Raw genomic sequence first — 26,870 nt, 5'->3', positions numbered from 1 at the left:
AAAACCAGGACAAAGTCCCAGTGCACCGAGTTGGGCCTTTAACCAGCCTGCCTCAGCAGTCGACAGCCTGGGGTGGCTGCTTCCGAACTATTTGCGCAGCCAGAGGACCCGAGTCTAGCATTCACCTGCCACCCACCGCCACCCCCACCCTTGTCCCCCATCCCAAATTATATCCCATAGTTCATGGTCCCAATTCTGGGAAATCTCCCAACTGTGCACATCAGCCTTGGGAGCAAGAATCTGGGCCATTGTATTTTGGGTGCCTACCTTCTCCAGGTGGATATTAAAGATCCCATGGCACTATTTGAAGAAAAGCAGGGGAGTTCTCCACAGTGCCCTGGTCAATATTCATTCCTCAATCAACATCACTACCAAAATAAATGATCTGGTTATTATCGCATTGCTGCTTGTGGGGACTCGCTGTGTGAAAACTGGCTGCTGTATTTCAACATTATACTATCAATATTGGGGGAGGTGGGTATAGGCACGTAATTTATAATTAGTCTAACTAGTTTTATCACAAAACTTGCCTTTATACAAAGCCTTTTATGACCACAGGACATCCCAAAGTACTTTACAGCCGTTAAAATACATTCAAAGTGTAGTCACTGTTATAATATAGGGACTTAGGTTGACATGGAGGACATAAGGGGGTGGGTGGGGACATGAGCTGGCATGGATGGGGCATGGGTGAGGGTGTGGGGGATGTGACGGGTGAGGGCTGGAGGGCCTAAGTGCTTTTACTAAACCAGGAAAAAGTCCCAGTGCACCGAGGTGGGCCTTTTAACCAGCCCCCTTCGGCAGCCGGCAAACCCCGTGGCTGCCTCCAAACTATTTCTATTTTGTATATAAACTGTAGTTTATCAGGTGGAACAGGAACACGATACGTACGGCACAACCATTCCTGGAAGTCTGGAAGCACAAGACTCTCTTAGAAATAGGGAAAGGGACAACCTGCAGAATTAGAGGCGCCACAAAACTTCACTGAAACAAATTATTTTTTAGGAAGTAATTGACCTGAAAATTTGCTGCATGGAACTGCTTTTTTCAAATGTGCTCTGGACGAGAGAAAAATGCTCCTACCGCACAGTAGAAGGACATGTTAAGGATGGGAGTATTAGTGAGGAGGAATCATGGGAGAGGCCTGGTGGCCCAGTGGGTAGCGCCCCTGCCTCCGAGCCAGAGGCTCCGGGTACAAGTCTACTCTAGGACTTGATGGTCACGGAAGGTGCGCTCAGTTTATCAACCTGTAAATCCTTTCAATTTGCCTGTGGCAAGTGGTAAGAGCAGGGGATCTCCTGGTCAGCCATGCTTGATGTGGAGAGGCATCCCTTAAGCTTTGGCCTCTGGTGAAAGCATGGTGACCTGTTCCAGGAAAAACTAGCTATGGAAACAGACATAAATTACATGCTTTGTCTGCCTCATGCTTCAACAGATGTGGGAAGCTTCTAAGTCTACATACCACAGAAGCCAGAAAGTTAGGATACTGTGGATTGACAATTTGCAGCAAGCACATATTATACAGTGGATATCTCAAAGTAAATAGAATACCCTGAAGCACTGAAACCATATTACATACTTGTAACTTGAATGTTTAATGATTTTCCCCAAGTGTTGTAAATAAACAATTAGGCTATTTTGATCAAACTATTCCCAATGGGCAGTATATTGAAGTATGGGCATGCAGAGCAGTTAACATGAACTTACAGCAAAGGTTGTATTCTCTAAAGCTCAACTAGGCTGCTGCAAGATGTATTCTCAGCTTTAGAGTGTGGACACAAGGATCAGTGATCTAAAGGAACCCCAGCTTTGAGCATCTCCAGCAGCCCCACTCTCCAGAGGATTTTTCTTAAAACACTTTGCAATTCAGGGAGACCAATACGTCACTGTTGGTATATTTGGGTGTGGAAGTCTCCAGAAAGAAAATGAGTGCACTGTTGTAAAAATCGACTCGGAACATGTGGTAACATTTTTAATGCCTACTGTATTTGTCAAGCCAACATCAATCACAACAACCTAAAACAAAACTGTGTATATAAAAAAAGCAACCCACACTGAGTGTTGTGGCTCCAATTTCTGAATATACTTTTAAAACAAATTTTGCACAAAGTTTTGTTTCTAAATGCACGTAGGAAGATTCAACAACTCAAAAATGAACTTGTATCAGATGACAGCTAAGTTTTGGCTAACCAGGGATGGTCCAACTAAACTCAGATATGATTAACAGATAATCTGTAAAGTTAGTAAACACAAAAAGAAAAGCAGCGTACACGTATATAGCAGCTTTAACGTAATGAAACGTCCTTAGGTACTTCACAGGGGCATTATAAAACAAAATATGACACTGAGCCATATAAGGAGATATTAGGTCAGATGACAAAAAACTTGGTCAGAGGTAGGTTTTAAGAAGTGTCTTAGAGGAGGCAAGCGAGGCAGAGAGGCGGAGAGGTGTAGGGAGGGAATTCCAGAGCTTGGGGCCGTAATAACTGAAGGCATGGCCACCAATGGTGGTGCAATTATGATTATAAAAAACAGGTGCTTACTTTGCAAAACAAATGCAATAACCCAATTATAAGCTTACATCAGACGACAAGTTAGATTTGGCCGCTTCTAACCAGCTTCGTATCGTTACTCATTGCATTTACTCCTTTCACTTTTATGATGACATTTTCTCTCAGTTACAGACACAAGGAAGGGAGAAAAAAGACATTACGATCAAAGATCCACTGCTAAAATACTGAGTGAGATATATAAAGTTGTTACGGATATTCACCGTCACAATGGCCAGAAATACTGAATCCCATTCAAAACCGTGATAACATGGGTTGCTTTAGCAACGCATTTTGTGAATGGAACAATGTTATCAGTGAACACGGCCATGTTCTACGGGACTGATTTACAGTAGAAGATGGGACATCAGCTGGACTCATACTTCCCTCTGTCACCTATCTATTTTCTTTCACTGCTCAGTTCGTACTGACTTCGTTCCTCACTGCCAATTTGATGCTTCCTATTATTTTACTCATTGCATTTTTTTTGTGTAAATCTTAATCAAATAGGTCAGCTATCTTTGCTTTGATCAGCTGAACGCTGACCCTGAAGGAAGACAGGGAGGAGTGGGTTAAAAAAGGTCACAACTGTGTTAGTGGATTGTTGAGAATATTTTATAAGAACATAAGCTACTGGATAAAATTGGAGAGTCTGATGTGGGATTAGATCCTGATGAGTGGACTCCAAGAGATGGGAAGGGTTTGATGTTTTGTCCATTGGGGAATGAAAATCAATGGTTTTACACTTCAGCTATGGGACAATGAAGCTAGTGGCAGTTATCTATGGGGAAAATTAAAAGAATTGAGATTTTTTCCTTCATTGGTCTAATAGAAATTTAATGCTAGCTTTCCTTAATACAGAGAAAAATATATTTTTTTAAAGTCCCATTTTTGTGATGCTGTGCAAGATCACAATTTAATCATTTTAAAAATAACTATTGCATAAACTGGATTTTGGCATGGATGCCTGCACATTCTGTGAGTGCATTGAGAATTTTTTCCCCTAAGTTAAAGACACTATTTAAATGTACGTAGTATGTATGAACAATTTGAACAGTCTTGTTATTGAAATGTTACCACTTTTACTGTTTCCTAGTGAACATTTTGCTATATTCAGGAATCTAGAAAGAACCTACACTTCCAGTTGATTCTGTAATTTTACTTCAATGCTTTCAGTGATTTAACAGGGAAAAACTGCAGCAGTCGGCATTGTACAGGTTTTGAAGCACATTAGGCACTTGAAGGATCAGCCGCTGATATTTTTTTCAACCACTTATAAGACATAGTTGAGTCTATTAACATGCAGTAGGATGGTGTATGAATGAAAATTCCTTGTGGGCATTTAGAATGAGACTTTAAAACCTTTGGAATGATGGATTACCTAAATTGCTATTTATAAGTGTCAGCACAAAAAGTCTTAATTTACAGTACACAAACATTTATCATGCAAAATTTTCACCATGCATATAATCATAAGAACATCATCAAAGGCACACTTCTGAGGCATTCCAAACAATATTTGCCCCACACCCATAAGAAATAATCCTGACAATTTGTTTCCAAAACAGAAGATCATTCCTAATAACCCTCCGGAATTTGAAAAGTGCTTTATATGAAGTTCAATCAAAAAGCTATACTGGTAAATCAAACTGTAAGAGTGGAAGAAGCAATAGGAGTTCGATTTAGAAAATGTACAACAGAAAAATAAAATCACTGTTTCGCACCTCGCTACTGAACATAGCATTCAGCAGTATTAACAATGTTTGGAATGATTAATCTCTTTTTCTTACTAAAACCAATGGCCAACTAGTGGCTATTTTCTTTGGGTGTGGGCATGGGACGGGTAGCAGTGGGGAAGAGGCACACTTAATGAAAACAAAATGCACGCCCTGCTGGATATGTATATCATTTATATGGATATCTTGTATTTAAGTATATTGTATAGATGCATACACTTATTAAAACTGACAATTCCTTAGTTCTAAGTTGGACTCTACTCATTTCATTGAAAATTGAAATGATTACACTGAGATGTGAGACAATTGGACCCAGAGTGTCATGTCTCCTTTGATGTCAGATTGGAGGCTCAGGGATTTCTATTCTTATTCCCGTTGTGTGTTTTATGGCTTGGACTAAGGGTGCAGGTAGTGACTCCACACTCAGAAATCCCGCCCTTGCCTGCTACATTGAGGGGGTGGGCATTTCAGGTCCCCAGACATTTTCATTGAGATGGGCCCATTTTGGTAGGAAATGTGGTCCACAGCATCTCAGGTGAGTCGCAAACCATGGAGTAATCATGGTCCCCAGTGAAGAACCAAAAACAAAAGCCACCCGCTCCTGGAATTCTTTCATGGCTTACTTTGAAATACAAAAAGAATTGTTCTTTTGCTGTATTGTAAGTTAGATATGTTTTTACTACAGTGATTGATTATAGGGCTCTGACCTGCAAAGTTGTCCATTAATTACTCTATTGTTGACATTTTTCAGGATTTGTTTTGATAGCTGGGGCTATTATGAATGTTTGGCCGAGTTTCAAAAGGTCCAGAACCATTTATCTCAGCTTAGGGGTTGTATTCACATTTTGATTGATAGTTTTAAGATCTTATCAAAAGGATTATTTGTCTTTGATGTTGTAAGTGGATAACTGCTTTTATAACATTTGGTGGTTGGGGGAGGCATTTACATTTTTGAATGGGTTTTATGGATAAGAGTTTCTGTTCAGTATGAAGTATCTTTGAACACAAGAGCTCTATTATATTGTTAGACTTTAAAAAAATGTCCATTTCAAAGATATCCTGAGGTCTGCCTATAGTGGATGCTGGATGAATGACTAAGGAGGACACATGGGGAGGGGCATAGGGATTGGAAGGGGATAGTATGGTGGGTGGGAGGGGTGAGAGTTTGAGGGCATGGCATTAATCATCAAAACAGGGCCAAAGTCCCAGTAAATGGAGGCAGACATTCCAACCTTCCAGCCTAGCCATTTGCCAACCTCAGTTGTTGCCACAGGCCCAAATCCACCCTGTCCCCCACCTCCCCGGAATGAAAACACAGGGGTGCTTTTAAAGGAGATGGCTCGGCTGGATCTGGAGGTTTCTTGACTTGACCTTCTCCCCACCTCCGTGAAAATACAGCCCTTGGTCTAACTCAGAGCTGGGGAGTGCATTTTGTTCTAGGGAACCTGCTACTCCCATTTTCTTTTGTGCAACAGAACAAAGAAAAATGTAACTTTCAATTACCCTTTTGGTTGTTAAAATAGAAGGACTGTTATGAAGAGAAGGAAACACACCTGTTACATAAACAGAGAGTGAAGACTCAGCATTTTGGCTGTTGATTTTCATGAAAGAAATTGTCCAAATTTCAAAAGGAGAAAGTTATGTAATTTGGACGCAGTTATATTCCAGAATATTTCTCCAGGTGCAATGCAAAGGCATACCTTCCACTAGGTGAGCCCACACTCCCAATGATCCAAAGGTGACCGCATGGAAAGCAAAGGAATCTGGGATGAACCACTGGAAGGCACATATTGGAAATAATATGGACTGTGACCACAACCTCCTAACGGCAATCTGTTAGTCCTCAATCTTATTAATTGCCTGATAATTAGATGTTTGCAGCCAAGGTGACCATGGTAGCAACTCACAAGCAATAAAGTGAGGAAATTTCCAACCTCCATATCTAGTCTATGACCATGGATAATTTCCTGAAATATCACTAAAGGAGATTTACTAGAATGGTTCCAGGTATGAGGGGTTTTGGGTGCAGGTTAGGTTGGAGAAACTGGAGTTGTTGTCCTCCTGAGATTGAGGGAAGATCTGATAGAGGTGTACAAGATTATAACAAATTTGAATAAGGTAGACAAAGAAAAGTTGTTTCCATTAGCATATAGTACAAGGACTAGGAGGGGGCACAGAATTAAGATTTTGGGCATAGGGGATGAGAGGAGGAATTTTTCTTTTGCAGCAAGTGGTAATGACCGGGAACTCGCTGCCCAACAAGATCTGGTATGGGCTCGGAAGGCCGAATAGCCTCCTGTGTGTAATGCCTGTGTGTAAAGAGATCGGAGATGAAAAGGAACCCAAAGATACCCAATTTCCATAACAACCAAGCTTAGAATATGGGAGCCCTAGTTCACATAATGGCTGCATGCCATCTGGACTGGCTGCTTCTGACCATGTTGTAACAATTTTAAAGTAATCACCATACAGGCCAGACACAAATTCCCATAAAGAAATGCTTAAAATCTAGTCCTTTTTGACTTACATAAGGCAGACCTCCAATCCATCACTATCCACATTACTCAAGAATCTTGTTGCGCTCACGAGTTGCAGTTCTTTCCTGATGTCACATTTATGGAAGGTGGATAGAACTCCATAAGCAGTACCTACCTTTGGAAGAGAGAGCCTGGGCAAACTCAAACTCTCTTAAACAGCCAACACAGTTATATGCAACATAAATCAGATTGTACTAAAGACCAACTCATCTATGCTTTTGTTTCTGTGGCTCATTTCTATTTGTATGTAACTCTTAGTAGTTGTAATGGTCTGCCACTGCAAATATTCCCCATCGCAACACACAGGAAACATCGCAGAGACTCTACATATTCTAAATGAAGCAATTTACCATGATAAATCTCAGCTGCTAGGCCTGGGTTATTTCAGCTCAGTAACTGACTCCTGTCTCAGTTCGGAAGAGCTGTCGGCTGCTACTACAAATGGTTAAACTGTTCATTCAGTTAAAAGTCCAACTGTGAGCTGTAATTGTGGTCTCTTTAGGGTTTAGTTGACTTGGCCCCACAATGGGCAATTGGAATCAAATCCATCTTTTGCCTCATAATCAGACTCTTGAGCCAGGCAGCTCTGAGGTACCTCAGGGTGTCCTTGATAGTTGGATGTGCAGCCTACTCATTGATTGAACATTGGAAGGGTGACGCTGTAACTGTTGTGGGGGGTGGGGGGTGGGGGTGCTGGGACTTTACAAACTCAGCTGCAGGAAGCTTTACAATCTGATGCTCTGCTGCCTAAGGTGCTTCTGGCAAGTTGGAAGTGCAATGTTCTGTGCCGGTAAGATGCATGACCAACTGGTTAAGCTCCAGCACATTTGGGAGTCACCGTGCCTTGAATCGTGATAAGCCATTCCTAACATTCTTTGGGATAAGGTAAATGGAGGTGTCCTACCAGGGGAGTATATGAACTTTGTATCAGGCAAGCATAGGCTGTGCTTGTTATAGGTTCCACAGTAGTGTGATTAGGGATCCATAGGTTTCCACATGTGTCAGAAACTCCGATAGATACAAATTAACTGGAATTTAACACACTGCTAGCACTCCACCTTAGTGAGGAAATGATACTTAATGCAGCAAAGCTGCTTCCCTCCTGTGGGCATCCATATATGATGCAGATTCTTCTGATTTTCCAGATGCAGGCCATTTTCATCGCCTTCCATGTTTCTGATATAAACCCACCTCCTGGCTGGGCCTTGCATAAGGTTACCAACACTGCTTGGACATAGTCCTGGAGCTTTCACCACATGAACCTCCCTGCCCAGTTGTACAACCTTTTCCACTATCTCCGATATTTTTTGAGTAAAGTAGTGTTTAAAAAAATAGAAAAATAAATGTCCCAATGATTTTTCTCCTGATAAAAACAAAATACTGGGAATCTGAAACAAAACAGAAAATGCTGGAAAAACTCAGCAGGTCTAGCAGCACCTGTGGAGAGGGAAACAGAGTTAACATTTCGAGTCTGTATGACCCTTCTTCAGAGCATTTTTCTTGGAACATTTTTCTCCTGCGTTGCTTGCAGCAATGCTCAGGAGATTAATCTCCAATTTCTAGAGATTCCAGGGCAATCATAGAAGCTAGGAGGGCCCTGATCTTGCACAAGTAAATCAGCAAGAAACAGGGTCGAGAGGCTATTACTGACAAACAGCAGCCAGAAAGCCACAAGGACCAATGATGGAGCATGGAATGAAGACTGAGCAGTTTCCTGGAATTTCTTGTTCTTCAGCCCTGACACAGGCTGTTGCAGCAAGTTTATTCCGGTGCCCCGCGAAGGCTCGGCCAACAGTCACACAGGCAACAGGATAAGGAGGCCCATTCTCATCTGGCTAACATGGTTACCCTGGCTGGATGCCTATTACAGGGGCAGGCTCATTGACTTCTAAGTAAAGGGGTCCCAGGGAATGCATGGGGGGCGAGACCTGGTGCAATTTTTTTCACTGAGTGAGGAACGCCAAAGGAAAAAAGGGAAATTCCCTGCCACCCCGCCCCTCTATGATATATCTACAGAACCACTGCAAACGGAAGCTTCAAAATATTTACTCTGTAGAGTTAAAAGCAACAGATAAATAACATTATAACAAATCCCAGCTAATATTACCAACACATTTTACACCAATTAAAGCATCACTTTCTATAATATTGATTAATGCATTTATGTGCTTTCAGAAAAAGATAGTTCTCATGAGAAAAACTTAAGTGCATGTAATGGGTTTCAAGTGCTTACATTGTAAACATTTATTCAATTTGGAATTTAAATATGCCCTAAAATCAAAAATTCTGGTTACAGCTTGTAACGCCATCAGTATTTAGTGGAATTAGCTAATAATTTATTAATTCTGGTTGATATAGTTTCAAATTTATGGCACCATAAATAAATCTGCAACTTGCCCGCACAACTAACATTAACAAAAGATCATTGTTGAGACGTGACCATTGAAGATATACACATGCCCTGACTATTAAACAGTATGCAATAGGTCAAGTCAATCAGTGGAGTATTTAAAAAAAAAATCTCGCTTTGTAAAATTATGATAACAACTTGAATAAATCTTTGCCTTGTCTGGCAAACCACTTAAAGAATACTTCAATAACTTGACGTCTAAGCCACCTCATGTGGAAGTGTGTGTGTGTTCATTCACTTGCAGCCAATATTACCTCACAGCACAAGCAAAGGTGATTGGGGAGCTTAGAGTGGACAAATAATTTTGTGCGATATGGTTCCAAGTTAAAAGGAACCGGCCTACTCACGCAAACAATTCACCTGTCATAATTCTGGGCACACAACATTTAAAAATATCAGCAGTCCTGCATTAATTATGGACAAATTTGATACCAGCCTCGAATGTCAGATTGTGCAGCAATGACCTCACATAAGATAGAAGCAACATAGGGATGGCAGAAAGAACTGGGTTTGAAGACTGCATCAAAAGAGAGTGGAGTCTTCTCCAACTAAAGTTAGTTTTTCTTGTATATAAATGTCACCACTAAAAGTAGTTCACTCATTCATATTAATGGTAAATGCTTGCTCAATTGTTGTTTAAACTCTTTCCTTGACGTTGCTTTAACCTGAAAATCTACACTTGCAAAAATATTTGTACAGTGGCAGAAAACAGTGTTCATAGCCATCTTACAAACATTGAAATTTTGATTCTAAGCTAAAACAAAAACTAGACGGAAAGCATAAGCTTCAAACTTGACATTATTTAACACTAATGCACATGTAATGATATTTTATAAAAACAAAGACTGCATATATTCTGTATCTGTTTCCGAAGTAGCCAAATTTTACAAATTAAAAAGGCTGCAGGGGATTGGGTGGTGCAATTAACTAGATATGTGCCTTTAGCCTCTACGATCTAGCTTAAACCTCAGCCCACACTGATGGCATGAATGTCTCCTGTACAGGAGGTTGCAAAATTCTATGTGATGCAAGTTTGGGCAGCCTCCATCATTGTGGGTCATAGCCCCAAAACTGGTTCTTACAGAGAAGCTGAATCAGAGAGTCCACAGCACAGTTGGTGAGTGCAATGGGGGGAAAAAAAATCATACACATACTGTAAGGAGTATACTGAGAGCTGAGGCTTAGCCGTGTTATGGAACAGGCTGGGGGAGGGGGGGTAGTTTCGCTCTAAATCTGATGCTAATTCTGCAATCAAAGATGTTCCATTCTGTAGACATTCTGTCACCTTAACTACAGTCGTGCAGAAAAGGTCCGAAGAGGTCAGTGTACATGGAGAATTGGGGATGGAGGAAATATTTCACCCAGAGAAGGTACAGAGAAAAATGTCCACAGCCACCGCAACAACTGTTTGCATTTCTGTAGATCACTGTACATTTTTGAGCCTGAAGGCCTGAGCAATATTTAATTACAATTCTATTTAGGCCATGTTCTTCAATGTAAAATGTAGCCTAACGATTGGCCCCAGATGTAGGAAAGGAGGTTCCACAGGATACATTTGACAACTATTGTGGTTGACTATAACCGGAGCAAGGTCCCCCAATTAATAAAAGTTAAAGGAGCAATTTACAAGACAAAGAAACATAACCTTCCCTCAGATATACACATTAAATGTTATCATTCAAGATGTTTTAAAGCACAGTAAACCACAGCTGGGGGGAACACCGTCAAATTTACCATTGGTCACAGGTAAGAACAGTCAGTCAGTCGGTTAAGGTTATTTCTCAAAGGAAGACCACTGAGTGTAACAAAAACAGGAGCAGTCAAGCAGACAGAGGAAAAATAGCTGTAGGTTTACATGCTGAAATAATGGTTAGGAGATGGGTCCAAACTGCAAGTTAAACTTGTAAAGGAAATTTTGTCTCCAACCATAATAAATGTCATACTGACAGATTTTGGACACAAGTTCTGCCGTATAAACTAAGTTCCTGTACTCCACAAATATAAAATGACTTTACACTTATCTTTTTTTCATTGTATTGGCTAAAGAAATATAAAAGCTAAAATGTAGATGGCTAGTTACAGAAGGAGACCAAAAGTATTGATTGAGAAGCTTAAACTTTAAAATGATTAAAAACCATAGTGCATGCCTCTTCATTTCACAACATTGCTCTCTCACTGAAACCACCTGCAACTCTGTCTAAATGGTTTCTCACAGATCTTTACAAATATTCCTCAAATTGCGAATGGTACAGTTTACATGTGAAGGCAAGACTGGCAGAGAAATGCAGCTAACTTCGAATGATGTGCAGAATGCTGCCAGTATCGTTCTAATATTTTTTATATTCACTTCCAATGTCTTTGTGTGTGTCTAAATTTTAATTTTAAAGCAACAATGCCATTGTCTAAATCTCGCCATGGCACGTAGCTGGCTTTTCAATTGCAGATGATTACCGAAACTACACTAAATATTTTATTCTTTCACAAACCCCACAGTCTGTTTAAAGTAACTTTGATCACGGTTCAAACTGTAATCTATGGCCTACCTCGGTCAACAGCTTGTGCGTTAGTTTTTGATATTCAGCCATTTAGCAGTTAACACATTTTGGCACCTTGATAACTAGGAAGTGGGGTGGGGGGTGGGAAATCAAATGCATCTTAGGAAACATTTGATTTGTGAACCCTTTTATTATAACAGACATTATCACAGATGTAGTTTTACTGGATTCGAACAACAAAAAAAAGCGGCATTTCTATTTTTTCCCTTTAATATGGAACTTGGCATGAATGCCTTGAACAAGTTACCAGTCCATGTAAAATTTTATCCAGGTACTCCTACGTGGTTTATGCTACTTGGATTGCAGGTTGGCCTCAGGGTTATGGTGCTGTGAATCCCCCCCATACTTGCAAACTTGCATTTCAATCCACTTTAATGGAGCCTAAGCACAGCAGTATTCAATTGATTGTTCCAGCTTTATAATTTTTGAACATGCTAATTGCCAAGCTTGTAGTGGCAAGATACCAGTAGAGAAGCCTAAAGAAATACACTGCGCAAAGTATTAAAAGGGATTAAGTCACAGCTACTCTCACCATCAGTATCTGCAAAAAAATGCCAGGGCATAACATGGACAATATCAGCTAATAACATGCAGCCACAGGGCTTCTTACATCTAAACTTTCAGAAACAAATTTACATTAGTAAAAGCACACTTTGACATAGCTGAGATCCATGTATTTAAGCAAGCTGTAAAACTATGCAAATTAAACTGAATTAGAGCTGCAGGTACAACAGATGCATCTGTTTTGACTGAACAGATGGTAATTCATAGTTGTTCATAAAAGAGGTTAAACGCCTTTAGCCCAGCCTGGGAAAGTTTTACACACAAAAAAGCTAGGGGTCAATTAAAAGCTTTTCAGCTTAACTAAAATTTCACCTGCCAGCCACAAGCGAGTTAATCTCTCCGAATCTAATAATTGAGGTGTGTAATGGCAGTTAAGTAAGGACCCGAGGTCTCGTTAATCTAGTGTATTTTACCGATAATGCAAGGTTTGTGGGCATGATTCTGGTGTGAAACCTTAGCCCAAAATCGCGAGAGAAAAAAAAACTAAAATTGAAACTATCATATGCAATAAATAAAACGTTCAACTTGGGTAACAGAAAATCGAAATACATTATCAAACTATCGTGCTTCTTGTGAACTCAGTGCAGACGGGCGATGTACATAACAGCAAGTTGTCACCTGCATGTTGTACAGTTCTGCCACTACAGAGCTGTAAAAAGCCAAGCACTCAGGAACAGGCAATCACACTGGCAGTGTTGTGGTCACAAAGCAGAGCAACTAAACGAGAAAAACATGTTACTACACAGCACATCAGAAAGTTTAGCTGGGAGCTATGTGCTGATTAATATCAGACCCCCCTCTTCCCAGCCTCCTGATGATCTTGTCACATCTGGCTGACAAATCCGTACAAGCTCATCGCAAACCCGTCCAGCGCACTAGGCTGCGGGACAAGCTCTAGGAGTTAACAGCAGCCAGCACATTCTGATGCGCTAACATGAAACTAATGAAGCTGACTGCTTCGGCAAACTGCGGGACAAAAAAAAAACACGCACACACACACACCACACACGCAAGAGAAGAAACACATCTCGCCTCAAGGATTTTCGGCCCAATTTACAAAAAAAAAACAAAATAAAAAGTCAGGACGAACAGTTAATTCGCTTCATTGGAAAGACAGAGTTCCAGTCCAAAATAAATCACCGAATGAAATATACCAACTGAGATATCGCAACAGAATGCACATCAGGACAGGTCAGTTATTATGGATGACATGTTTTCACTGTATAGGCTCCCCTGTCAATTTTCTCCACATGCACAAACAAAGCAGGAATTGTATCCAGACAGTTGATGTTAAAAGAATCAACTAGGTCAAGGATCAAAAATCTTATGGCAAGTTGCTCCCCCCCCCCCACACCCCACCCCAAATATAAGGAGCCACTGATTCAAATTTACGTAAACTTCTTTCGGAAGATCCGAGTAATTCACATATAAAAACTTTCATTTACTCCCTGGTGCTGGTGCGGGCAGTTTACCCGAACTGAGTTGAAAGCAAATCACTTACGTCGGACATGGTCAGCAGTGATCAATCTCTACAGCTACCATCCACTTGGCCATTCCTCGCCGATTTAAAAAGATTTGCATCAGCTCTGCCTGCCTGTACAAGTAGCCAGCAACGTGTCTTTATGGTGTCTGAACCTGGGTTTTGGTTTCTGCTCCGACACGGCACAGGGGAGTGGGCTGAGACCCTCCCACTTGGTGTTCTCTGGAGTTTTTTTGGGGGGTGGGGGGGGGAGGCTGGGTTTCCTGCTCACCTCCAGAGCAAACTCTCACCTCAGTGCCCCGGCGTGGTGTGCTCCGAGCATGCCCCTTGAGTCACAGGGCACTCCCTCCGCAGCTGCTTGAAACAGGGCATGACACTTATCTTTCACACAAATTTGATCAAAAGGAATTGCAGAGGCTGTTTGTTGGCTGCTCCGACATCCCAAGAAATGCAGGCAGAACAGATTGTACCTCAGCCCTGTCTGCTGGAATGACATATCAATGCAGCTATTTTCTGCTTTCTTTTTCAGATTAAAAAAAACCCTGCTCACTGCAACAGACACTGACTCCCTTTGGTTTACATCCGCATTAATCCACACTGCCTAAGAACTTTTTTTTTAAAAAAAGCTATATTTATTAGATTAACCTTTTAGCAGTAAAGCATCCTGATAAATGAAACCTTCGGACTATTTCATTCTAGAAATGCAGGAATATATGTCTTTTTTGAATGGGGGGAGGGAAACATCAAGCAATGTGCCGGGCATAGTGACTGGTTGATCAGTCGTTAGACTGAGCGGGCAGAGTGAAGGGTTTACACGCCATATGCAGGGAATAGGACAGGTGAATGCTTTTGACAACCACTCACGTCGAGTGAAATGCATATACAAGCAGAAAGTCTCTGTAAAACTGACCTAAGCAACTGCAAGCCATCTGACCTGCCAGAAAAGATCTGACGGCTCTCTGCAAATAGTTGCAGGTTAAGACTAATGTATCGAATAGCAAAGTAGTCACTTACTATGGGGGGGGGGGGGGGGGTGGTGTTAGCATATCTATGCTTTGAGAAAAGATCGTGTGCAAACAGCGAAGAGGGCACACACCGAGCCGGAGACTGCCCTACATATTTTGTTTGCAGACTGTCGCCGTTTATGGGTCCAAGCTCTTAGCACGGTACAACTACAATGCAAAGGCAGTAGTGTTTACTCACCCTTCATTTGAAGTTCCAGAGTGGCAGCACTTTCCTATTGTCTGGTGAGTTAATCTCATCTCTATATAAAGACAGTTGTTGGGAGCACCCTGGCCGTCGCCTTACTGTCCTGGGTGAGTGGACAAACCCCCCACTCAAAGCAACTTAAATTCAACAGGATCACCAAGAAGGGAAAGGAAGGAACTTGCATTTACATAGCACCTTTCACAACTCAGGCAACCGGAAAATGTTTTACAGTCAATGAAGAGTCATAGGGACTCGAAACGTTAACTGTGTTCCTCTCAGCAGATGCTGTCAGACCTGCTGAGTTTTTCCAAGTATTTTTGTTTTGGATTTCCAGCATCCACAGTTTTTTGCTTTTATCTAAGTATTTCTGAAGTGTAGTTACTGTTATAATGTAGGAAACGTGGCAACCAATTTGCCCACAGCAAGCTCCCATAAACATAAATGTGACAATGGCCAGGTAATCTTTTAGTGAATGCTGGTTAGGAATAAATATTGGCCAAAGTACCAGAGGGCACACATTCTGCTTTTCTTCAGATAACTCCACAGGATTTTTTTACGTTTACTTGATAGGGAAGACGGAGCCTTGATTTAACGTCTCATCTGAAATTCAGCACTCCAACAATGCAGCATTCCTTCGGTAGGGCACTGGAGAGGCAGCCAGATTGTATGCTCAAGTTACTGGATTGGGGCTTGAACCTACAACCTTCTGATTCAGAGACAAGAACTACCCACCGGACCGAGGCTGACAGCTAAATTAATATGCATCAGCATTAACAGCATGTTTGCCACACTTCAAATGTCTCTCACACAGACACATAAATATATTGGTCATTTTCTGTTTACTTTCCTGATCTTGATAAACCGGCCTCTCAAAGTCAGAAGTCATGAATTTAAAAGTAGTTGCCACCCTACAGGCACACTCATTAACAAACAACCTCTAACTTGATGTACATATTCAGACTATTCCACCACAAGGAGCCACAGTGCCCTTAAAGGGACATGCCAGGTTGAAAACAGCTCCACCTTAGCAACCAAACATCACAACCATAGGCAACACCATTGAAAATTAGCTAGCAATTTAAATTTATGCCAAGTCATACAGACTGGAACAATTCACTGTCTGGAATCAGTTATTTAGTCTCATGCAGTGACAAGAAAGAAAACGTGTGTTTACATCATGCTTTTCATGACCTCAGGACATCGCTAATTGCTTTGCAGCCAATGGATTACTTTTGAAGTGCAGTCACTGTTGGAACGTGAGAAACACAGCAGCCAATTTGCACACAGGAATGCTCCTGTCCACTGATAATGACTAGATAATCAATTTTTTCAGTAATAAACATTAGCCAGGACACCAGTGAGAACTCCCCTACTGTTTTGCAAAATAGTGCAATGGGTTCCTTTCTGTCTGACAGGCTGAGTGGACAGGGCTTAGGTTTAATGTCTCATCCAGCATTGCAGCATTCCCTTAGTACTGCACTGGAGTATCAACTCAGATTACGTGCTCAAGACTCTGCTGATTCAGAGAGCACTATAAACTGGGCTACACCTGAGATTTTATGAGATAATTGTAGAGGGCTCCAGTTAGCCCGATGATCTGTCCAGGTTTGCTGCTCCTGACCATTGTCTAGTGCAGCCTGCTGGAATGTGGATGGCTGTTGAGAATAGAATTAGATCTGGCTGCGTCAGATCCACAGTGAAAAGCTTCCTGGTCTCATGTTCAGGTTCAGGTGGCCACTGGGTGCGAGTTACTGCCCACCACTTTGTGTTGACGATTTGAAGATTAGCCAGTAGGGCAGGAGCTCAGAGCAGAACCTCCATCCAGGCAGTGTGGCTGGGCCTACTATCTGGCTGAAACTCAAACTCAAGCTGGTAGCTGCAGGCTAAGTGCTTCCTAATGCCTTGCATTTATGAGAAACCACATTCTTCATGTGGACTTCCATAGGTTATAAATTTGCCAATTTTTTTTTAAAAAGTGCATTTTAAGACAGTACACAAACTAAAATATCTTCACTATTCTCAGGAACCAAAAAAATAGCCTCACAAAAAGCCCAGCTCTGACTTGTTAGAAAAATTAGTGCACTTAAAAAAAGATTATGGCAATACCCATCTTCACAGAACCCTACTGAATTAGTAATCATCGGTTATAAACAGGCCTGATCCATTAGTGAAACTAGAGAAGAGAATCCATTTCTGTTCATGCAAAACCCTACACATTTAAAATTCCCTTGTAATGCAGCCTGCTCCTTGGATTCATAAACTCACTGCTAAATAATGTGCCATAGTTTGCAGTTAAATGCTGGGCTCATTTTGATCTATTCTAGCTTGGTAGAGAGTTAAAATATAGAGAGGTTTGACTGCACACTGCACCTAAGGCTCAAGGAAAGCCCAGCTGTGATAAAGTCAATATAATTAACTGCATGCTGGGCAGCACAATTATCAGTGGGATGGGAATCTGCTGAAACACAGACCAAGATATCACATGGTATCTGTAACTAGCATAGCACCTCGGGCTTTGGAGGTCACTATATCCAGGCCACAAGGGGTATTGACGGAATTGCTTTTGCTGTGTTTTTAAAGGCAAGGAGCAGAACATGAGCTGAACATGCTGATTCAATGAAGTGCAGCTAAGATACAGCAGCTAGTTCATTTGGTCATGAAGTTGTCTGCAAAAAAAAAATCAATTCCTTTCATTTTGACAGCACCTCAAGGGGCAACGACTACAGTCAAGGGTAATGAGTACAACAGAATAAACCATAAAAAGAAAAACTCCAAGGTGCATTGTTTTTAAGTTTAATAATTCTGATCGTGTTGTGTTTTTTGGCCTGTGAGGCTCTGGGCTGTGTTATATCTTCAAAGAAGAACGAGTGCCCAGCACACAAGGGGACAGCAAACTCACCTGATGTGGTACAATACAGGAAATCATAAACTAAGCTACAATAATAAACTGTGCTGTAGCAATAATAAGCCCCAAACACAAAACAAAAGGATTTCACCGGAGCTTATATTATGGAACAGAAAAAAAAACAGTCGATTCAGAAAGCTGCTGCGATGTTTGTTATTTCTTGTCAAAAATGTCAGAAATCATGGGGCCAACTTCCACTCAGATGCAAAGCTCAAGTTCTGTTTGCGCTATGTGTAAATACAAAAACAATTCCACTTTCACAAAGAGGATCAGAATCAAGGGGAAGGGAGAAGAGAAGGAAGCAAAGCAGATGAAATTGGTTAGTTACTGATATTATAGGTCCAAATCTGCCACCTTTTCCTTCCCAACAAGGAACAGGACATGCACAGTACCCTTCTGGATGCCAATCAGAAAATAAATCATTTACACTGGAGTTCCATCAAGGTTGGCAAGGACGTCCCAACATACCTCAATCCCAACGCTTTTTTTTATATTTCTCCATAAAGCATGGAAAATGAAACAAAACAGGAGGGCAGGCCACTGAGAGCTGTGCATTCCCCAGTCAATCCTCCTACTGCAAAAGCGAAACATCTGAAGAACTGGGGTCAACGGTGCATCGCTGTGTTGCGTAAAGGGGAGGGGGATGGGGAATAAAGGATTAGATACTCATTTAGCACACACAAATCTACCAACAGAATCCCACTCTTACAGCTAAAGGGGAAGCATTTAAAACAAAAGCAAACTTAAGAACAAAGTATACATAAATCACACTAATTTAACTGTTTTTGCAACTTAATAATTGTTTCTTTCATTTTTTGCAGTCTTGGTGATCCTGTCATCGTTGACATAGGGTGGATATTCCTGTTTCCGTGCCTGGCCACAACACAGGGAGGACCCAAAAAACATAAGAAATAGGAGCAGGAGTGTTCCTTACAGTCCCTTGAGTCTGCATCTCTGATGAGGCATGGCAACAAGAACACACTTGGGTAACAGCAGTGGCTCAATGTAACAAATGGCCGATTAGTTAGCGCTGCAATCATTGAAATAGATTTCAATGGGTGGAAAGTTGGTGTAATGAGTCAGCAATATGTGATTTGATATCAGCCAAAAAACGAAGAGCATTTCTCTCTTTGTTGTGGTTGGCACCCATTTCAGTTAAGTGAAATGGGATAAAGGCTGATTCTTGACTGCAACTCCACTTTCCTGTCTTGATTCCCTTAGAGTCCAAACGTCTATCAACTTCAGCCCCGAATGTATCAACAACTGAGTATCCTCAGCCCTCCGCGCTTCCAAAGATTCACAACACTTTGAATGAAGAGATTTCTCCTCATCTCAGTCCGATCGGCCAACTTCAGAAGAATGGAGTGGGTTAAGATCACATGCCCATAACTGAGGAAAGTTTGGCTGGTACTTTGGTGCCAAATGATCCTCCACATACCACTGTGGCACTGCACCCAGGTGATCCAATGCATCAAGGTTGTCATGAAAATGAAGGAGAAAACACCGAATTGCATCCGGAAATATTGGGCTTTAAAAATAAAACCTGAGTTTTAAAAAAATGCACACCCAGCCATTGGCTGGAATGCTACAGGGTGACTCCCTAAGAGGTAATGGAATCCGACCCTGTTGCCAGACAAGGTACTTCTAAAGACATCCAGAATCTAGTTGCTCCCTCCAGTAGAGAGAATGGGACATAACGGGAGAGGAGTATATTCTCATCAAGGAATCCTGTGCGCAATGCCCAGACAGATTTGGGAATTGGCTTCCCGCTTGGAATATACAAAGGGGGGGGGTTAAAAATGAGCTGAAAAGCTGTCTGTTGGAGGGTGTTCTGAGAGAAAGCAAGGGCTGGAAGTTTGGCTCAGAAGTAACAGGCACACACAGTACCCATGCAAATCGCCATTTTACAGGCATCCAGATCTCTCTCTCTCTCTCTTTACCAAAGTCAACTCTACTGGAACCTCAAAACCGACCATTCGCCTACCAAAGTCAATTCTACTGGAATCTCAAATCGCAACAAACTTACTCTTACTTTTAACTCAAGAAAGTCTGCTCAAATTGGCTCCTTCAAAGCCAGAATGATTGGGTCTGGGGAAAAAGGTATCCACGAAAGGGACTCTTTTTAGATTGAATCTTGCAACCAACAGGGACCGGGGGTGGGTGGGTTGTTGGGGGGGGGGGGGGCGGTTCTAAATAAAGGCAGGGAGCCAGTGCATCCTTCCTCACCTGGGGCATAATACAATTTGAGGGTGTACCAGCCAGACAGCGACAAATCGAGGGGTCTCGTCTGGATCAACAACTTTGGGGAATCTCACCTTTGGGTGATAACAAAGTACAGAAACAGGACAACAGAAACAGAATAATTTCCCCAACTAATGTAATACCATAGAAAGTAGAAACAAAAGCCTAAGTGTTTGATGAATTGAGAGAGGGCAAGTTTCCAAGTCTGGTAATTTTGATGATAGCCTACTCTCATCTGGCAAAGCAATTCTACTTGTAATGAAACTGTCTTTCAGTTTTCAACATAGGTTTAAGCAGCATCTAAGTGTTATGGAAACAGCAATTCAAGTCATTACGGAGTGGCAGATTCAATTAATCGTAACTACTCTGTAATTTCATGTCAAGAAATACATAGTCATTAATGAGCTGCATAATTCAGCAATCCCAATAAAAGGAAAGCAACAGGTATTTGTCCCTATTGTGTCTTCCATTATAGAAAGGAATGGGACGAACTGGAGGTCAGAGAAGGATTCAGTAAATTCACTTAACTGAAATGGGTGCCAAACACAACAAGGAGAGAAATATTCTTCATTTGCCTGGCTGATATCAAATAACTTATTGCTGACTCATTACACCAACCTTCCACCCATTGAAATATATTTCAATGATTGCAGCACTAGTTAATCGGCTATTTGTTACATTGAGCCACTGCTGTTACTCAAATGTGTTCTTGTGCAATAGATAGTTTAATGTTTGCTGAATGTGGCTCCTCTATGGTCTTTCTCATGACACTCATATGCACTGCACTCTATGTTACAGTAATCCAGTGTCTGATATTACATAGGCAGCAGCAATCTCTGTCATACCACTGCCTTAGCTGCACTCTCAGCTGCCCATTGTTCATGCAGAAAGGAGCTGTTTTGGAGCCTGCCTGAGCTTCTGAACTTCAGATACTGCTTGCATTTCTCATCCTGAGCACAACCTGACATCCTATCTACATCATAACCATACAAACATCAAGATATATGTCAAATTCTGCAAGCAATACAGAGTTTCACCTGGATCAGAGGGGGAAAAGAGAGCAGCCTCGCTCCATCTATCAACAACAGAATGCACCACTATCAGTACAATGGCTGCAATGACTTAAGGAGATGATCTGACACCATCTTCTCAAGGTAATCAGGGGTGGATAATCAATTCTGCCTCCCGCCAATCTCACCCATATCTAGAGAACAAATAAAAATATCCATCCCAACCTAACTGCCTCCTTACCAATGCTGACTTTGGAAAGCTGTGATTGACAGCCAAGCCTCATTAAATTTTTTGGAATCCAGCCTAAATCCAATCAGATCCACTACCTGGCTGCTGCATGATAGTGGGAGTTCAGTGGCAGGAGGCTACAGCCAGGGACCCTTGGGAACAGCCCCCTCCAATCAGTCAGGCTCTCCTTGCCTCTCATGGGAGCCTAAAATTACATTTTAACTGTTATCTGCCGCAGTCTTTTCTTTCCACTTAGCCCCCTTAAACAGCAGGTCTGGCCCTGCTCAGGGCTCCGACTAAAGTTGCAGTTGGTCCCAATGTGATCATCTGGTCCCAATCTGCATATTTAAAGAAGGGCCCTGCTCCCTTCCTGCTGGTATCTCGCTGCAACGCTCCCATATCCACTCCCATCCACCTTCTGGCCCCCAATGAAATATTGGCGTCACCTCTGCCTTTGTGCATTATTCAACCCCCATACAAGTGTTTCTCGACTTCAAAATGACCTGAGGGGCTTGTGGAATATTGGACGTGCCACAATTAATCTGCATGTGTAAGCTTTGTAGATAGCAAAGTTAACACTTTGATTTGGAAAGCTTCGATTGCAGGCAAAACTAAAGACTGGATATTTTTATTGAAAAAAATGAGAAAACTGATTTATCTGAGGAGACCTGCACTTTGAGATCTATTTTCTATGACCTGTGTTCCTTCACACCATAGGTCAAATTGGTGACTGATCTGATCCATTGGTACGGAAATACCAGTTTATGATGCTTCTACTTTATTACTAATAGAATTACAATATTGATTAGTACATTAGCAAATTATAATGCTTTTAGTACAATCTGATAAGACACATAATAATGGGCACATTTGCACCAGCTTACTTATACCTGTCAAATGAATCATGAGACATGGAGGCAAGGTTCTGACATTAATTTTTAAAATCACATTGTTGCTTTTAAAATTGTTGAAAACTTATTTTCCCAAGAAACAGTATACTTTCTTTCTCGTCAACTAGTGTATATTTGCATAGGTCGACTGCACAGTTAAATGATAATTTGTTCTGGAATTGCATGGCATGAAATACACTGGACTTCACCACACTCAGTGAGACTAGCTGGATACAGTGTTTATGCACTTGTGACAAAGCCCAGGTATAAAGCCTATGGGTTTACTGACCAAAACTACTGCTCTTACTCTGACCATCCACATACTTGTTCCAGTTGAGGGGCGGGGGTTAATTAAAAACTATATTACAAGTTTTAATTCGAGAGAACACACTCAAAAGTTGAACATAAAAACAAATCCTCCCTAATTACGCTGTGTATGCACCAAAATCCGTCACAGAGTGATACACATAATCCTATTTTAACATAAGAAGCAATTATATACCTACGAGCTTGGTGAGTTTGCTTTTTTTTTGAAAAAGCCTTTTTACATATACCAGCCACAGATTTACAACATCTGTAAATACCCATCCTGGAACATCACAATTCATTAGCCCTGACTGTAAGTGAGAACATGTAGTTTTTGAGAAGCATACCTTTCCCTGAAGTCAAAAAGCCATCTCTCTAATAGTTCTGTCACATCAGTCCAGCACTTGGAGATACAACAGATGCATCTGACATACCATTCCATGTCTGGACAGATAGCCTCTTAATAATTAGGCCCGGGCACATTAATCTCCTGCTTTCATGTATGATATTCATCAAGAAGCAACTTAACATTGCTACCCTGAGACCGTTGGTGACACAATAATCAAGAGGAGATCTCATATCTCAACTCCTCTGGACATTTTCTATTAAATATTTCCAATATCGGTACAGAAGGCTATAAATAGCCATCAACATCCCATTCCTATCTTCAGCACATGGCAGAAGTGGAAATGCCAAACAGAACCATCTGGTGATGATTACATATTCTAGTGAGGACCTGAAATGCAGTAGTCTGAGGTACAAATTAGATATAATCCTTCATTCATAGCCGTCTAAGCATATTTCCAAAATTCAGAGGATGACCTGCTCTTCAAATCTTTTTGCTGAAGAATTTTCATTTTGGGATTTAAACATTTACCTTAAAAGCTGGAAAATTCAACATGTTCAACTTCCAAGTAATTGTGGATTTTTGAGCTTGGTTGTTCTACACATACTGTTAGCTGCGCTCCATCCCTTGCAAATGAACAAAAATACTATTAAAAAAAGGACAAGTTAGGGAGTGCACTATGTTTGGACACCTCAAATACATACACATCTTGATGCAGTTTAAACTGTTTCCTAAAGGATGATCTAGTAAATATCAATATTTTCCTGAATTTTAAACTTTGAGAGGACATGCCCATACTTAGGAGAGCATAAAACTGTCTTGTCCACAAAGGCATTAGTACACAGGAGACACCAGCTTCCATGAAAGGTATAACCCAGAGTGTTACATTCTTTTTTTCAATGTATACGTGTCAATCATACAACAAGGAATGGTAAAACAATAATGTGGTATATACATACTGTGTCAACTAGGAGGTGAGGTATATATGTCTGACTTCTACGTCTGCTGCTGTGTTTGGATTACAGAGATCTACTACATCACATTCTGTTTTGATGGTAGTGTTTGACATGAGTTTAAGATACCGCTCTTAAAGGTACAGTGCAACATCCTCCATTTTTTCTAAACTGGAGGTTTCGCCTTAAAGAATCAAACAATTTACATGAAAGCAAAAGAGAATAACATTGGCTGGATTTTCACTTGAGTTGTGTTGACTCGGGAGCCCTTTAAAAATGGCGGGCGAGTCCAGATTCTGGGATTCCCGACCCCATTCCCGAGCTGTGCAATTTTTGGGAGTGCCGTTGAAGGGTGCGGGCTGCTTCCTGTCAGAACTCGCATCCAGCACTCCCGACCAGATCAGCTCCATCACAGGGATAGGTATATCCGACTCCTCCACAGTTTTCATGAAGTTGGGCCAGCTTTTTCAAGAGTCGTGGTTCATGGCCCCTTAGAGGAGTTGTGAACCCCTAGACTTCATGAGGAGACCTCTTAAAAGGTAAATTCAAAAAGTCCTCCTCTTGCCCCCATGCCAAGTTACATCCCCCACTTCCCCCCACCCACCCATGTATGTTTGGCTGAGATCCCAGACATGTATTAGAATAGCAGAACATCTGCACCCCAGAGGAAACAATGTTTGATTGACAGCTCAGGCTCTCTGATCTCCTGTGGTCAATTTCACAATGTTTGTTTACACAACTCGAGTGGTTTCAAGGATATTGACACTTTTAGTAGCTTGTCCAGACTTTTTTTTTACAAGCAGAAAGTGATCAAAGGATTACATTTTTTCAAAGCTTTTTTTAAACATACCACTTTACACTGTGGTGTTCATTGGTTCTAGAAAGTGTACATTGGACCATATTAAGATAGGACTTAGGAGCAGGAGTAGGCCATTTGGCCCTTTGAGCCTGCTCCACCATTTGATAAGATCACGCCTCTTTTCTTTGTTTAACACAGGCAGTGGATGAGGTTGAGTCTGATGCACTGACTGGAAATCATCTAGGGTTCCTGTGCCCTTTCACCAATCCAGGAGTTCTGTCTAACATTTAAAAGTAGTTATCCAATGGGCATGAAAGTTCAAGAGCTTGGCATAGGGGGCATGGGCAGTTTATGGGGGCGTGAGGGGTGAGGGCTGGCGGGCCTTTGCTTTCGTTTTCATTGAGACAAAGTCCCCCAGCACCGAGGCGGGCCTTTTAAACAGCTCACCTCAGCACCCAGCAGCCCGTGGCTGCCTCCGCACTTCTTCCTGCATCAGCTGGCCCGACTCCAGCTCGCACCATGCCCCCAGCAGTGAAGATCCTGCCTTGGTGTGCACTTTCTTCTGAGGTGAGCATACTGAGCCACCTCGAGGATGAAAATCCGGGCCATTGTGTCTGAATCTACCCCTATACAAAGCAATAAATTTACAAATCTCTGAAACGTATCAGTGGATGGCTTACCCATTCAGATTTCGTTCCAGCGATCTTGGTTGGAGGCTGATGTATGTGTTCAGAACACTGGTGAGCAGTGCTTTATCTGTGTTGCATCTTAGACCATGTTATATTCACAATAACATTACTCAATGCTTCTGGTTGTGATATTGTCCTGATTTTGCATCTATTTCACTGCACCATCATGCCATATGGTGTTCGTATTTGATACGATATTGGTTCTGGGCAAATGCTGACGATTTCTGCTGAATTTCATGTGCCATCAGTTGGGCATTGTACTCAAACTTTTTGTCCAATGATCAGGTTGGGTAATTCATTACCCACATGCTGGTCATGGGTATTATTATGACACAGCCGATGGTAAAGGCTGAGTTGTTCAAATCCCAGAAGGAAACTTGAACTGTCATAACCCATTTTTGCAATTTGTACGTTTCGAGATGCAGACTTTGAATTCAGTAGTAACAAGACCACCAAGTCTCAAGAGGTTTTGTTTTGTAAAACTAAGTTAAATATTTATTAACACAAGAAAGGTTGTAAGTAAATACATATGTCTACAAAATTTTGACTATAATGACTACAAAAATTCTCTAATTAATCTGACTCTCAGTTAGACCCCCGGTAAGGCAACAGTAAAACACAGATTTAAACAGACCCCAGGCAAAGCACACTATGGACAGTCACATTCAAAATTAGTTTCTTTCAGCTCTGGGTCCTTGCAGACAGACTCGAGGCTGACAGGTTGGAGGCTTTAGATCTTAGAATCCCTCCTCCTTTTACCAACAGCCTTATCTTCCTTTATACATATTTTCCTTTTTGAATGCAAATTATCATTGTCACACAGTTTTTTTTAGCTTTAAATCTTCTAACAATAAACCACTTTCATAATACCCACTTGACTCGTAAGCTTTAAAAACACATTGTTTCTGAGCTTCACGTGGTTAGGTGTAATATTTCATCCGCTCTTTTGAACGGTCTATTTAAAGATGCAAATTGCCACCATCACACCTCACCTTCTGTTTCCCTATGTTTATCCAACTAAATTTCAAACCTACTTCTCTTCTATACATCAAAGCCTCTAGACCAGCTGGCTTTAATCCAATTAACACATAGACACACACACCACTAAATTCTATTTTAAAACATTATCGACATTATTATATCTACTTCACAGTATCTTTCACCTTCCCCTGATTTTTGATTAACTCATGTTGTACTCCTGGGAGTATTGGGGAGCATTATCCACATTTGACTGCCAATTAGTAATTTTGCATTGGTTTTGCAGTAGTGAAGTTTTCAAGTTTGGAATGTGTATACATATTCAGTTCCAATTGTGCCATGTAGCTCGTCAACTGATGATCTGTGTTGCAGAATTAGGTGGTCTTCTTCCAGTGTAAGCATGGGTTTCCAATGGTACTCCTTCTGGTTTGTGGTCTTCGCCATTGTCTTCACAATACTATGTATGGTGACCAAGGACAGGTCC

At 41.3% G+C, this 26,870-nt stretch overlaps 1 protein-coding gene across 3 annotated transcripts in view; it reads right to left on the bottom strand.

Annotated features, from left to right (window-relative positions):
* Positions 1-26,870, bottom strand: part of bnc1 (basonuclin 1) — a 139,468-nt gene that overhangs the window by 82,518 nt on the left and 30,080 nt on the right. Inside the window, exon 1 of one of the 3 annotated variants that reach the window (XM_041175227.1) lies at positions 14,122-14,366. The exons of 1 other annotated variant lie outside the window; for it this stretch is intronic. Coding sequence is in view for 1 of the 2 variants with exons in the window: in XM_041175225.1 (XP_041031159.1) it covers positions 13,853-13,861 (9 nt within the window). In the remaining variant the exon portion in view is untranslated. One more of the 3 variants, XM_041175225.1, reaches the window with a different exon arrangement.

This window comes from Carcharodon carcharias, chromosome 26 (genome assembly GCF_017639515.1).
Source record: "Carcharodon carcharias isolate sCarCar2 chromosome 26, sCarCar2.pri, whole genome shotgun sequence".
NCBI lineage: Eukaryota > Metazoa > Chordata > Chondrichthyes > Lamniformes > Lamnidae > Carcharodon > Carcharodon carcharias.
The sequence above is the reverse complement of the archived record's forward strand: the minus strand, read 5'-3'. Positions and strand labels throughout refer to the sequence as shown.